The sequence below is a fragment of the Leucoraja erinacea genome, chromosome 15 (genome assembly GCF_028641065.1).
Source record: "Leucoraja erinacea ecotype New England chromosome 15, Leri_hhj_1, whole genome shotgun sequence".
Lineage (NCBI taxonomy): Eukaryota > Metazoa > Chordata > Chondrichthyes > Rajiformes > Rajidae > Leucoraja > Leucoraja erinaceus.
In genome coordinates, this window is record NC_073391.1 from 35,549,310 (window position 1) to 35,564,593 (window position 15,284).

At 43.5% G+C, this 15,284-nt stretch overlaps 1 protein-coding gene and 1 pseudogene across 4 annotated transcripts in view; both read left to right on the forward strand.

Annotated features, from left to right (window-relative positions):
- Window positions 1–15,284, forward strand: part of sh3pxd2aa (SH3 and PX domains 2Aa) — a 121,021-nt gene that overhangs the window by 32,189 nt on the left and 73,548 nt on the right. For 3 of the 4 annotated variants that reach the window (XM_055647165.1, XM_055647164.1, XM_055647167.1), the window contains one exon: window positions 14,407–14,483. In XM_055647165.1, coding sequence (XP_055503140.1) covers window positions 14,407–14,483 — 77 coding nt within the window. Of the gene's footprint in view, window positions 1–297; window positions 382–14,406; window positions 14,484–15,284 lie in introns of all 4 variants that reach the window. The other variant, XM_055647166.1, reaches the window with a different exon arrangement.
- LOC129704397 (U1 spliceosomal RNA) lies at window positions 4,108–4,257 on the forward strand (annotated as a pseudogene).

The window sequence follows — 15,284 nt, forward strand, 5'->3', positions numbered from 1 at the left end:
TTGTTATTCCCAAAAAATAGACTTCCAGGTCCGGGGTGAATCTGGCAGTGCTTGGTTCCCTTTATTGGCTTTTCTCTGCTAAATTTTAATTTGAAGGATGTGGACAGTTACTGGTTAAACCGTATACTACTGTGGCTGAATAGCATGCAAAGCTATTGTGAATTTGGTATCAGGAGGCAAGATAGAATGAAAAGGAAATGTGTCATTCTTGTACAGAAGAACGTTGGGGAAGCAGATGGTGAGTTTGAGACAATCTGGTGGTGTAATGGTGATTGTTGCTGATTTTTTTCCTTCCAGACTTAATCACATGAAATTACATTTTCAATTTCTGTGGTGAGATTTAAACACTCTGATTCTGATCAATAATACAGACCTATGGAGGTAACTGACCACAACATTATTTTACCCTGTCTTTTATCCATTGATTAGTTGCTATTTTTGATTTGTTGGTAGTATCTTCCACCTTAAGGACAGATACCAAAGATTTGTAAGCACCCTTGTTATTTTGTTCCCCATTATTAACTCCATTGTCGTGGCTGCTAAGGGACCATTTGGTACACTCTGCCATTTTACATTTGGAAACTTTGACAGTCAAGTTTTAATATTTCTTGCCAGTTCATGTTTCATTTACTTCTTCCAATCAACTAGGAGATTTTTTTTTCCTATTCTGAGGCCAGTTACAAGTCTTCTTTCTTATCCTTAACTAATTAATGAATGGGTGAATCATCTTCTCTTTTAAGGCTTTTATCTGCGATGTATTTGAGAATTACAAAATATTTTGATATGTGGGTGCTGCTTATGTGTCACATTCATATTAATTCAATTCCCCAATTTATCATTCTCACCTCTTGTATTTGGATGGCAGAGTGGTGCAGCAGTTGATGCTGCTGCCTCTAAACTCCAGGAACAGGTGATCAATCCTGATCTTTGCTGCCGCCTATAGAGAGTGTGCCTGTTAATGCGTGACTTGCCCCTGATGCACCCGTTTCCTCCACTTCCTGAAGATATGCTAGTTGGTCAGTTAACTGGTTGCTATTAACTGCTCCAAATGTAAGGTAGGTAGTAGGAATATAGGGGCAGAGTTGATGGGCATAAATTATAGAATGTCTGTATTCTGCCTAGACATATGTGACCGGTGGTGTTGTGTAAGGATCAGTGTTAGGACCTCTGTGGCATAGATGACTTGCACAAACATTTAGATGGCTGGTTAATAAGTTTGCTGACAGTTCAAAGATTGATGGAGTTGTGGACGTGAAAAGGTTGTCAAAGGATACAATAGATTATAGAGTAGTTATAGGTATGGCGGAGAAATGGCAGATGGAGCTTAATCCCGGAAAAGTGAGGTGTTGCACTTTGGCAGGTCACATGTAATAATAAAGTATCCAGTTAATGACAAGGCTCTTAACAATAAGGATGTGCAGGGAGATCTTGGGTATCATAGCTTGCTGAAAGTGGGATCCAAGTAGATAGAGTGTAAATAAGGCAATAAATATGTTTTGCCTTCATTGGCCAGGACATTATAAGGCTCAAAGTCATGTTTGCTGTTTTATAAATATTTGGTTCAGATGCTTTTGGAGTATTGTGTGGAGTTCTGGTTGTCCTGTTACAGGAAGTTTGTGGAGGCTATGGAGAGGGTGCAGAAGAGCTTTACCAGGATGTTGCCTGCTTTAGAGGATATTGGCTATAAGGAGAGATTGAACAGACTTGCATTGTTTTCTCTGGATCGCTGGAGTCTTTGGGTGATCTGATAGAAGTATATGAAATTATGAGAGGCATCGATAGGGTAGACAGTCAGAACCTTTTTCCTAGCACCTACTGACTGGTTGCATGATGGTCTGTTTTAGCAACGCAAAAGGCCTAGGAACAAATTGTCTTTAATTGCACTAAGAACTTTGACATAACACTCTTATAGTTCTGTAGCCTTATGGATTATTTTATTATATCAGTTATGATTTATTTATCTGCATTATTGCACTCGTGTGAAGTACAAGGCAATCTGCCCAGAATGATGAACCTCCTTTGGTTCCTAGTTTATTTTAATTTAATGTTGCGTGTACCTAACTCTGGCAGATACTGTAACATAAAGGGAACACCATCAAATGGTTAAGCATCAAGTGTAGCTATGTATATTTAGGTCACACCAGGCCACAACATCTCTGCGTGACTGGAGCTCCCATTGAAGACATCAATAGTTCCTTGGAAACTGAAAAAAACGATGAATCGCATCATTTAACCAGTTATTCTATTTCTGGATTGAGGCAAGACTAATTTCCGGCTGGTAATGTTTAGCTGCTGCCCTATGAACAATATTAAACTCGCTAGCTCTGTAACGCATTTGCCAGCTGAGTGATTCCAACTGAATATTTGCTAAAAACTGCAGAACCTGGAAATTTGAAATCAAAATAGAATGTACTGGAAGGTCAGACAGAACTTGAGGAAATAAAAACACAGGTTACATTTCAGGCCAAAGACCCGACATCAGTCTCAAGTCATAGTCATTGAGTCGTATAGCATGGAAAAAGGCCCTTCAGCCCAACTTTCACATGCTGAACAAGTGTACACGTCCCACCTGCCCATGTTTTGCCATGGTAAGGCAAAAGATTAGGCTTGGATTTGTTATTGTAACGTGTACTGAGGTACAGTGAAAAGCTTTGTTTTCCATGTGATCTAAACATATCTATATATGAATACAATCATGTCAAACTCGAGTACAATAGATAAAGGGGAAGATACTGAGTGCAGAGTATAGTTCCCGGCATTGCCCATCAGTTCTATAAATGGTTTGACCAAGGTTCTACAAACTGGAAATGTAACTCTTTTTCCATAATGGAGTCATACAGCTAAGAAACGGGGCCCTTTGGCCTAACCTACCCATGTTGACTCAGATGCCCCATCAACATTAGTCCCACCTGCCCACTTTTAGCCCATATCCCTCTAAACCTTTCCTATCCATTTACCCAATCAAATGTCTTTTAAATGATGTTATTATACCTTCCTCAACTTGCCTTTGTCCACTTATCTGCCAATTTTACTTCGGAGTCACGTGAGTGACTAGGTGAAGAACCCTGGCCAGTGCGCAGGTGCGGCATTATCGTCCAGCTGTGCACACGCGGCCCAGCGGGAGTCGGCGCTCCCGCAAACCAGCCTGAAATAAGGAACGTTAGGTAAATACCTACCTTAATCGGGCCTTGTATTTTTTGCTCCAGGGGGGGCAAAGCAGCAGAGGAAGCGGCCCCCGTTCGACTCCAGCGAAGGAGCCGACAGTGGAGGGGGATAGGCGCAAACGGGACCGCACACGCTGCGGACCACTGACAGGGAGCTGCGCTGGTGCCGGTCCGCTGAACAGCTGTTCGATTAACAGCAGCGGACCGGAGGGAAATTAAAAAACCCGACCGGCACCCCTGCAGACTCCTGACAAGGAGAATCGCCGCCCGGGAACCGCTAAAATGCCGCCCAAAAACGGCAGGCAGCCTCTAACAACAGGTAAGACAACCTTACCAAAATTACAGGTTCTACAGGAATCAACTTTCCTCCAACTCTGGAACAGGCTGGAGACAGCAAAAACAAGTATGTCTGTCTCCCCAAGCCAGAGGAGGTCATGGAGCCAAAAACCTCCGGGAAAACGAGGGGTCACTGGCTGAATGCCAAGGGAGCTAACACTCCTACCCCAGTGCTATTGCACTAGCCATCTCCCTTGTCGAGGGATTGATGGGACAACGGAGGTAGGGCATATGCCTCCTCCACAGAATTTACAGCACCCCCTTTTGCTCCCTCTTTATTCGAGGCTAGCTAAGGAGGCCAGGGCTGGGCTGGCTTAAACGCTGGGCAGGCGGACGAGAACAGGAGTATGCCAGGGGAGCAGGATCAGGAAGAGCTGCTGGGTGTCGTGGGCCACTATATGGCACCTCCACGCGCAGGAAGACTACTGGAACCCAGATGGCAGCCAGTATCAACCATCTTTCCAACAAAGCCCTGCAGGAGAAGGCCTTTCTAGAGGTCAAATCTGCAGGCAGCTGGGTCAGCAGACTCGCAGTCAAGAGCTAAAAAAGCAGCGAATTCTGAAGCTCCTAACACCGAAAATCACCGCCTTTGCTCGTTCCACGGATCATACTCACCTGGCAGGCGACGCCATGATCACCAAGGTGGTTCTCCCAGGAATGAGGCTATCCCATTGCACTTCGAGTGTGCTGACGCCTACGATGTTCCCAAATGCGGGATACTCGACTGCCATTTGTGGCATATAAGACCTGCCCTCAACCCCAAATATGCGGGGCTATGCAAAACCGCTGCAGCAGGAAGAGAGGCAGCTAAACCTGTGCGCCTCATGAGGGCAGGCCCGGGAACGAGCAGGACATCTCATCCAACACCCAGCTGGCAGCACCCCTCGGCATCCACCAGTCAACACCCACATCCAAGGACTGGTGAAAGCTCGGGGCCGCTGCTTATTACCCCCAAAGGTCTTTTTAGACAGGGGCCCAGAGCGGAACCGTTGGAAGATGCGCCGCCCCACCGACAGCACCAGCATACCAGCAAAACTGAGCCTTCATGAAAAAACAATGAACATGGAGGTAGGTAGTCTGGTTCCTCCCAGTTTACACAAAATAAGGGTGCTCTACTAACTGCGGGGGGGGGGGGGGGGGGGGCATTTACACTTGTTGAAAGAAGCATGGGGTGCTGTCACAAATAACAAATATATACTCAACAGTATTAGTGGATAAAAACTTGAATTCAAATTGGGCATATTACCGCCAGTTCAGCAATGCGCCCATAGGGCTTTTTTCCCCTCTAAGAAAGAGAAGCGAGAAGGTCAAGCTGAACTAGAAAGGCTCATTACAAAAGGGATCATGGGAAAAAACCAAACATGAACCATTGGAATTTGTATCGAATATATTCACCAAAACTACAAAAGATGGTGAATGTAGCATCATCATTGACCTAATATCACTAAATAAATCTGTTGAGTATATACACTTTAAGATGGAGACGTTTTGTCACTGCCAGACATCTGATCTCCAAAGGATACTTTATGGCAAGCATTGATATGGAAGATGCATACTATCTTATACCCATACACAAGGCTTATTGTAGATACCTAAAATTTATCTGGATGGGGCAACTATGGGAGTATAGAGCATTCCCAATGGTCTAACCTCAGCCCTAAACTAATTACAAAAATACTAAAAATTGAAAAAGCTACTTATCTTAACTACTAAACCAGGTTCGCTTCTTAATAAACAGACACCACACAAACTGTTTGGTAGACCAGTTCAAAACTTTACTTAACATCGGCCAATGGAAGGGAGCGAGGATTCCAGCTAAGTGACCAATGTAGACACTCAACTGTCCCCGGTCCTCTTCTCTGAACAACAGAATTACATTGCCTTAAATAGGGTTTTTTGTCCCCTTAACACCTTCCACAGACATTAATCATGTCAGAGGTACAGGAAAAGGTTTCCACAGATTGCATCACATCAAAGGCCTTTTGTTTACATGGTACAAGATATACTAAAAACATTGACCATCTGCTTTATCATTTTATTTCCACTTCCCTGGTTTTTCTTTTGTCACTTGGTCCCTCTTAAACATAGGCCATCTGGTTTATTGCCTCTTGCTTCAAAGATGTGACCACCTATGTCTCTCTTCCTCTATCACCTCCTCCCCCATAAACATTGGTCATTTGATCTCCACTTCAAAGATATCTCTAGCTCCTTCTCTCTGCCTGTCACTTGGAAGACAATGTTATAGGATTTATTATCTCCCACACCCCGCAACCTTAGACAAGCCTAATTTGACACTAAATATAAACTGTAAGCTAGCCCAGAAGCCAATTTAATATCTTCTTATATTTTTAACTAAAACTCGGCTTCATCAAAATAGCCATGAAAATATTAAGAAAACAAGCATAATCATGGCATATATTGGATGATATCCTCATATTAGGAAAAACAAAGGAATTAGCTGTGGCAGCAGTTTCTAACTACAAAACAGCTCCTTAAAACACTGAGGTTCATTCTACACCCAGATAAACCAAAATTGAAGCCGTTAACTACCATGGATTATCTGGGCTTTAATATCAATTCTATCCATATGACTGTTACTTTGCCAAGGTGCTCGGGTCACTATAATCAAATCATGAATGTACCCACTGAAGCTATATCAGAATTACAGTGGTGGGCAGACAATGTTTGGCACAGTTTCAGCCCTATTATTATCACCAATCCTAACTTGGTTATTAAAAACCGATGCCAGTGCTTTAGGCTGGGGAGCAACTAACTCCATATCCAGCACAGGTAACAGATGGACCAATTCAGAATCATCGTTACTACACACACTGGGCATCAACTATTTGGAATTGGTGGTCGCCTATTGGGTTAAAAGCATATGCATTTCAAATGCAGCACGTGCATATACGGTTACGGATTGATAATACTATGGTGGTGGCTTATATTAACCATATGGGGAGCATAAAATCATTACCGTGCAACAAATTGGTCAAACAGATCTGGCAATGGTGTGTCAAAGACATTTTTAACTATCGGCTGCCTATCTCCTAGGTAAGCTAGAACACAGTGGGAGACACCACGTCACGGGGGAAAAATTCATGATAACATTGAATGGATGTCAAACCCAAAAAATCTGCTAAAGGTATTAAGCAATTTGAACGCCAGATATCAATTTGGTTGCAACAAGACGGAATCACCAGTAACCTATGTGTGTGACTTAGGAACCAGATCAGAGGCAGCAGCGGTAGATGCCTACACGCTGGATAGGGGGAATTCTGCTTTGCTTCCCTCCCTTCTGCCTCATCAGTCGGGCACTTCGCAATACAGATGGAATCTGCCACTGGGATATTGAAGGTGCCCGACCGGCCTACATAGCCATGGTTCCCAGTTCATCACAACATGGTGGTCGAGTCACCTATGGATTTCCCTAGTGGACCACGGTTGTTTACTCACCCAGTATCAGGCATAAGCCACCCATGCCATAAAAATGAACCATTACCACCATGTCGGCATCCCTGCGAACAGTCACCAAGAGTAAACATGGGAAAAATACTGCTACGACGCAGGGACAACATACAAAACTACTCAACCACTGACATATTGGAGTTCCTGGACCATCTACACCATGATGAAAAGGTGAGTTACAGTGCCGTAAATACAGCACGAAGCGCCCTGTCTGCTTATCTAAAAACAGCAGGACAGCAGAGCATGGGATCCCATCCACTGAAGATAAAACTTATGAAGGGCATTTATAATAACAAGCCCCAAAACCCAGGTATACCCATGTATGGGATATCAGTGTGATATTGACATATCTCAGAGAATGGCACCAGCTAGATCCCTCAGTCTTGCACAATCTATGTTAAAAACGCTCATGCTTATGGCTCTCGTATCCGCTCACAGAGTCCAGTCACTCCATAAAACTAGACTGGATAACATGGTGATCACCCCAGACCGCATTACGTTCATTATTCTAGGTCTGGTAAAAACCTAAGCGACCAGGAACGCCCAATTCACTGGTGGTATTCCGGGCCTACCCACCAGAGTCCAGGTTGAGTGTGGTGACCCATCTACAACAATATATAGACACAACCCACAATCTTAGAGGGAGAGGAAAAGCCTATGGGTCAACCACAAGAAACCCCAAGATGGGGTAACGAGCCAAACCACTTCAAGGTGGCTCAAACAGGTACTGAAAGCTGCCGGAATAGATAATAATACATTTAAATCCCATTCCACTAGGGCAGCATTGATATCAGCGGCTGAACGAATGGACATCCCGGTTGACCACATTCTCAATACGGCAGGATGGTCAAGGGAAACGACGTTCAGAACATTTTTATTGTAAACCGTTGATAAGCCTGATTTAATTGCAGACAGAATATTACAAACTGCAAATATTTAATTTAAGCTCAGGGGAGCTATTTATGTTGTTATTGTTAACAAATACCTTTCTGTTTCTTGAGAAAGCAGATCCATTGGTTGATTACGATAACACTTCCTCCCTCAAGAACTTCGGCAGTGAGTGAAATAAAACTGTTACACGGTTTGAAATCACAGACCTTTGAAATCTTCACGTAGTCACTCACGTGACTCCGAAGTAAAATAGTAAGATTAAACGAGTACTTACCAGTACGAAGTTTGATCTGTATTTTATGAGGAGTTACGATGAGGGATTACGTGCCCTCCGCTCCCACCCTCATTATATAGATCAAACTAATAAACTGATGTCTCACTGATCTTTACTATGTTTACTTCAATATTGTGTCTATCTGTGATTCCACACCGCTGCTTCGAAGTATGCCGCACCTGCGCACTGGGCAGGGTTCTTCACGTAATCCCTCATCGTAACTCCTCATAAAATACAGATCAAACTTCGTACTGGTAAGTACTCGTTTAATCTTACTATTAAACTTCCCCTCGCCTGTATCCATCTATCACTTGGCCAGCTTTGTCCTACCCCATAACTCTTTTCCCATAACTTTATTTATCCTACAATCAGTCTAGACAGTTAGGTTGGAAATATCATTGATTAGGGGGGAGAGCTTTGAGGTGAGAGGAGCAAAGATTAAAGACGACGTTCAGGGAAAGTTACTTTACACAAATAATGCTGGGTGCCTGGAATGCACTGCTAATGGTGGTGGTGGTGGAAACGGGTATGAGGCTTGAGGCTTTTGGATAGGCACATGGCTATGCAAGGAATGGAGAGAAATAGATTATGTAGAGGCAGATGACAATAATTCATCTTGGCATCTTGTCACAGAGATTGTGGGCAAATGGGCCTATTGCTGTATTGCACTTTCTATGACAAAAGTCATTTTTCTCAGCTCCAGAGAGTAGAAGTCAAAGCTGCTAAATCTCTCTTTGTAAAATATCCACCTCCTCCCTTTTGAATTACAACATAAAGCATAGAGCACAGGACCAGGCCCATCAAACATGATGCCAAGATAAACTAATAAAACATAGAACAGTACAGCACACGAACAGGCCCCTTGGCCCACAGTGTCTGTGCCAAATATGATGCCAAGGGGCCTCTCTTATCTAAGTAAGTTTGTTTATTGGCCAAGTATTCACATACAAGGAATTTGCCTTGGTGCTCTGCCCACAAGTAACAACATGACATACAGTGACAGTTACGAATGACTCAGAAAACACTAAACATTAATAATAATAATAATAAAACATTAATGATAAAACACCATTGATCAAGCATGTGAACTAACAAAATACCAGATCAAAGGGAGGCTACAGATTTTTGGCTGTTGAGTAGAGCAACTACTCGAGGATAAAAACTGTTTTTATGTCTGGCTGTGGCAGCTTTGACAATCCGGAGTCGCCTTCCAGAGGGAAGTGATTCAAAGAGTTTGTGGCCAGGGTGAGAGAGGTCAGAGATAATCTTGCCTGCTTGCTTCCTGGCCCTTGCAGTGTACAGTTCATCAATGGAGGGAAGGTTGCAGCCAATAACCTTCTCTGCTGATCGGGCGATTCGCTGCAGCCTCCAGGTGTCGTGCTTGGTGGCTGAGCCAAACCAGACCATGATGGAGAAGGTGAGAACAGGCTCTATGATGGCCGTGTAGAATTGGACCGTCATACTTGCATATAATCCATATCCCTCAATTTACTGTATATACATATGCCTATCCAAAAGTCTCTTTAATGCACTATCGTATTTGTCTCAACCATGACCCTGGCCGCATGTTCCAGGCACCCACCACCCTCTGTGTAAACTTAAAAAAAAAAAAAAAAGGTTGCCCTGCCCACCTCCTTTAAACTTTGTCTCCCTCACCTTAAAGCTGTACCCGCCAGTATTTGATTTTTCCATCCTGGAGAAAAGTTTCTGACTGTCCTTCCTATCTATTTATTTTGTAGTTTATATACTCATGTCAGATTTCACAGCAACCTGCGGTGTTCCAGAGAAAACTATCCAAGTTCCAGAGAAGGGTTTCGTCTGAAGAAGGGTTTTGGCCCGAAACGTTGCCTATTTCCTTCGCTCCATAGACGCTGCTGCACCCGCTGAGTTTCTCCAGCTTTTTTGTGTAACCTTCGATTCTCCAGCATCTGCAGTTCCCTCTTAAACTCTCCCTTTAGCTAATGCACTCTAATCCAGGCCTCATTCTGGTAAACCTCCGTGCACCTTTTCCAAAGCTTACACAACCTTCCTGTAATGACCTAATTCTACTCCTATCACTTAATGTAATACTCCAAATGTGGCTTAACCAAAGTCCTATAAATCTGTATTATAACCTCCTGTCTCCTGTACTCAATGCCCTGATCCATTAAAGCAAGCATTCGATAAGCCTCCATTACCACTCTGTCAACTTGTGTTGTCAATTTCAGGGTAATGGACCCCAGATTCCCTCTATACATTATTGCTGTTAATTGTATGTTTTCCCTTTAATATCTGACCTCCAAAAGTGCTACACCTCGCACTTACTCGGGGAAAACCCCTTCTCAGAAATCTAGAATAAATCTGCCAATCCTTCATTATATTCATACCACAAGTATAACTTTTATTCAAGAACAAGTTTAGTTTATTGTGACGTGTGCAGAGGTACAATGAAAAACATTTTGTTCTGTGTCTCCATTCCAAGAAAAGACTATAGATGATTACAATCAAGCAGCCCACTGTGCGCAGATACAAGATAAAGACTTTAACATTTAGTGCACATAATCCATATCCCTCAATTTACTGTATATCCATATGCCTATCCAAAAGTCTCTTTAATGCACTATCGTATTTGTCTCAACCATGACCCTGGCCGCATGTCTCAAGGGGTCACAGCTTAAGGATAAGGGGGAAATCCTTTAAAACCGAGATGAGAAGAACTTTTTTCACACAGAGAGTGGTGAATCTCTGGAACTCTCTACCACAGAGGGTAGTTGAGGCCAGTTCATTGGCTATATTTAAGAGGGAGTTAGACGTGGCCCTTGTGGCTAAGGGGATCAGGGGGTATGGAGAGAAGGCAGGTACGGGATACTGAGTTGGATGATCAGCCATGATCATATTGAATGGCGGTGCAGGCTCGAAGGGCCGAATGGCCTACTCCTGCACCTAATTTCTATGTTTCTATGTGCATGATAAAGTTAGATACAAGAGAGTTTATCTCCAATGAGGTGGATGGGAGGTCAGGTCTGCACTCCAGTTGGTGAGAGCGCAGTTCAGTTGTCTGATACAAGCTGGTCATAAAATGTCCATGAATCTGGAGGTACGTGTTTTCAAACTTCTGCACCTCTTGCCTGAAGGGAGATGGGTGAAGAGAGAGTAGCTGTGGTGAGACTGTTCCCTGATTATGCTGTTGGCTTTGCTGAGGCAGCATGAAGTATATATGAAGTCCATGGAAGGGAGGTTGGTTTGTGTGGTAGTCTGGGCTACATCCACAATTCTGCAATACCTTGCCGTCTTGGATGGAGCTGTTCTGAAATCATGCTGTAATGCATCCTAATAAAATGCTCTTTATGAGGTGTCTGCAGAGGTTGGTGAGGGTTGTTAAGGACATACTGCACTTCCTAAGCCTTCTAAGGAAGTAGAAGCATTGCTGTGCCTTCTGGGCCATTGCTTTGATGCAAGCTCACATTTCTCCGTCAGTATTTGGTAAGTATTATTCATCCATGTATTTCTATGGGCCATCAGCTCCGTAAAACATTGGGGTAGAATTTGGCCATTCAGCCCCTCGAGTCTGCTCTGCCATTCAGTCATGGCTGATCTATTTATCCCCTGCAACCCCATTCTCCTGTCTTCTCTCTGTAATCTTTGACTCCCTTCTTAATCACAGACCTACCAATCTCTGCTTTAAAAAATAACCAGTGGCCTTCACAGAGGTCTTGGAAATGAATTCAACAGATTCACCATTCTAAAGGTACATTCATTTATTGTGAGGCTGTGCCTTCTGATTCTAGGCTCTTTCGCTAGGCTTCACCCCCCCTTCCCCACCCCCATCATCCCTTGGATCATCCTCATCAACAGTCCTCTCCAAAACCAGCATATTCATCTTCATATATGGAGCACAAAACTGCTTATAATATGGCACACCAGCCGGGGGTGGAAATCGCTGTCAAAACATGGGGGGGGGGCGGGGACAATTTCTTGATGGTTGTGCGCATGCGCTTACACACGCACGCGCAGCTTTGGAGACTTCAACTGTGGGCCCTGTGGACGGTATCATCGGGAGCTGACCTGGTTGGTGACCGAATCCGAACTCCAGCAACAGCAGCTTCATCCGCCCCGAATCGTGGAGCTTGAATCGGACCATTCGCGGGGCCTTTCATCGTCTGGCGCGGCTTAAAACTGGACGCGGGATCTTCGGTCCACCGGCGGGGGCTTCTACATCGGGAGCCTCGACGTGGCAATTTGACCACGGGGTCAAAGATCCCGCGGCCGATTTTAAGCCGCGGGGGGCGATGAAAGGCCCCGCGAATGGGCCGATTCAAGCTCCGCTCTATGATCTTTGCTCCACCAGGACGTCTCCCTCCTCCAATCACCGCGCTCTATCCTCAGTCACACTCTCTACTTCCGCCTCTGACCGACACCTCCCTCCTCCAATCATCGCGCTGAATCATCATGTACCGCCCCCCCTATTGCCTGCTGACCGACGTCTCTCTCGTCTAATCGGTGCCCTCGATCATCAGTCCCACCACCACTGTCTCGCAGAAAGCGGAAATTTTTAATAGATTTTTTTCACCAAATTTCAAAATCCGGATTACAAAACATGGGGGGATTGTCCCCCACCTCTCAAAGCATGGAGGTGACGTGTCCCTGGTTGTCGGGTGTCTGCAGCCCAATTGTTTGCCTCACCTTTTTTTAACAAGTTTGTGTTCACAAAATGAATTTTGGTTGTCGGTGGCTGCAGCCCAATTGTTTGCCTTGGCTTGGCTTTTAAAAATCATTGCAACAGTTGGATGCCTGCCCAAGCATCCATACGGCCCACAATGTCTATACTAGCCCTCTGGAAACCAGTACTTTCAGCCCGCAACACCCATACTAGCGCAACAGACCACCCCCCCCACTGGCGAGCAGTATTGGAATTGGTGGAGAGGTGGAATATTGCGTTGGTGACCAGCCCTCCCGTGTGGTGCTGGGACCCAACGGGTCCCACTTAGTCTAGTTATTAATATATGCCATTTACACATGTAATCAACCATATTATCATTAACCTCAACCAGACAGTTTTTTCATCATTTTCTTTTATTTTCTTTACCTTTTTAAAAAAAAACATAATTAATCTGTCCTGTTTTCTTTTATAGCTCTGCTGTTCTCCCTTCTGAATCTGCTGGTGTCATCCGGCCAATGCCAGTTTTTGATTACTGAAATTTCAGACCTGAAACTTTATGGTCTCTCCCCATGGATGTTGCTGAACATTCTGTGTTTCCAATATTTTGGTTTTAGTTGCTGAATCTATCTTTCTTCAAAAAGAAATACTTCATCTGCACTTCTCAATCCAAAGCATACTCAAGTCTGAGTAAATCTCCTGACTACTAGACACCTGTGGTTGTAGACTTCTGGATTTTCAATTCCTTGTACGCACTCCACCGTTTCCTGCTTTAAGGGTTGGGGGGGGGGGGGGGGGGGGGGGGGGGAAGGTGCTGATGGAGGTGATATATTTATGGCTGTGGTCTGAAATGTTCCTTTAGTTTGTCCGTATATCCTGCTGCTCTCCATGTTATTTCAATATTCTGGACTTGACGATGTGACATGATCTATTTTTGACATCCACAAAATCTCACTAAGTGGATATTTGTTTGCATCTGAGCTGATGTTGAATGGATCTAAATGGCCTCAATTGATTTTCACAGTCCTTTAAACTTGTAGTTTTATTTTTAATGTTAGCTTTTTTAGATGTTTGTTTCACATTTATTCACTTTCTTACTACAGATACCCCAAAGGTGCCCCAATCAAGGTAAAGGCCCCTCTGTATAATTTTGTGGCCCCTCTGAAACTTTGTTTGGTTTTGTACATTTGGGAATGTCATCACCACAATAACTTGTTTCCATGCTTGTTTAAACCTGTTTAGAAAATAGGTAAATAGGTGCAGGAATAGGCCATTTGGCCCTTCGAGTCAGCACCATCACCACCACCGTTTTAATTTAGACATTAGACATTACCTGGCAGTGTTTTATCTTTGAGAATAATGCCACATGGTACTTGGATAATTGACTGGATGTTGAGGTACTTTTGAAAAGGACATCAAAAGGCCAAATCCTCTGTTCTTGAACATTTTCTATATAATTTTGAACAGGTTGGGGGTTTTTTATTCTTTCGTTAGAAACCTTTCTTAAACTGGTGTTTTAAAATGGTCATGCCTTTGTTGGAAAAGTATTACTAAGCAAGACTTATAATTCGTTTTTTTCAGAGTATGTTGAGTTTAATTTGTTGACAAGATGGCCATTTATTTGCTTTGAACTGCAGGAAAAATTCTTTTTAGAAGAAGCCATGTGAGAGATGTAGCCATGAAGAGACTGAGACCCATTGATGAATATTGCAGGGTAAGAAAATAATGCACAAGAGCATTTGCAAGTTTTGTAATGTTAAAATATTTTCTTGTAGTTTGAGTAAATGGTGGCATCGGGACCTTCAGGACCACCTCAGTAATTCTGACCATTTGCATGTCCCTGTGGGACCTTATTATTCTGAAAAGGAGCTAAAAAAATACAAGCTTGAAAACTAATAGGTGCTTAATCATGGAGCAGAACCTGAAGCTATTTTGATTCCTGATTAGATTTGAATTGTACACACGTGCAAGATCAATTTACTCGGGTAAAGGAAAGCAGTATCGTCTGACAACATTCATCACTGTCTGCAACTCCTTCAATTTTGGTGATATCAGCAAATTTACTCACCTGCCCATCTACATTTATGTTTAGTTTCATCAGGGCTAGTCACTTTCTGCAATTTACTGTCAGTAAGGCCAATCTGACATCTGCAACAGTGGCCATGGGTACAATTGCACCCGGGGCTCAGGGTGGGTAACGTCATTTTGCAAACCTTCTGTTCAAAATGAGCATAGAATGTGTTTTGTTCCAGGTGGAATGCATTGTTGGTAGTGATTCTGCCCGACTTTACTTTGTAATCCATTATAGCAGACAAGCTTGGCTCACTTGACAGGTCTGGTATTGTCTCTTGCCATCGACTATATAAAGCTAATACCTAGATTTTCTAAAATTTAATGCGGTGACTTGAACTCCCTCGGTAGTGTAACCATTACCGAATAGTGTAATCATTACACTACCGAGGAAAGAACTGCAGATGATGGTTTAAATTGAAGGTAGTTGCAAAATGCTGGAGTA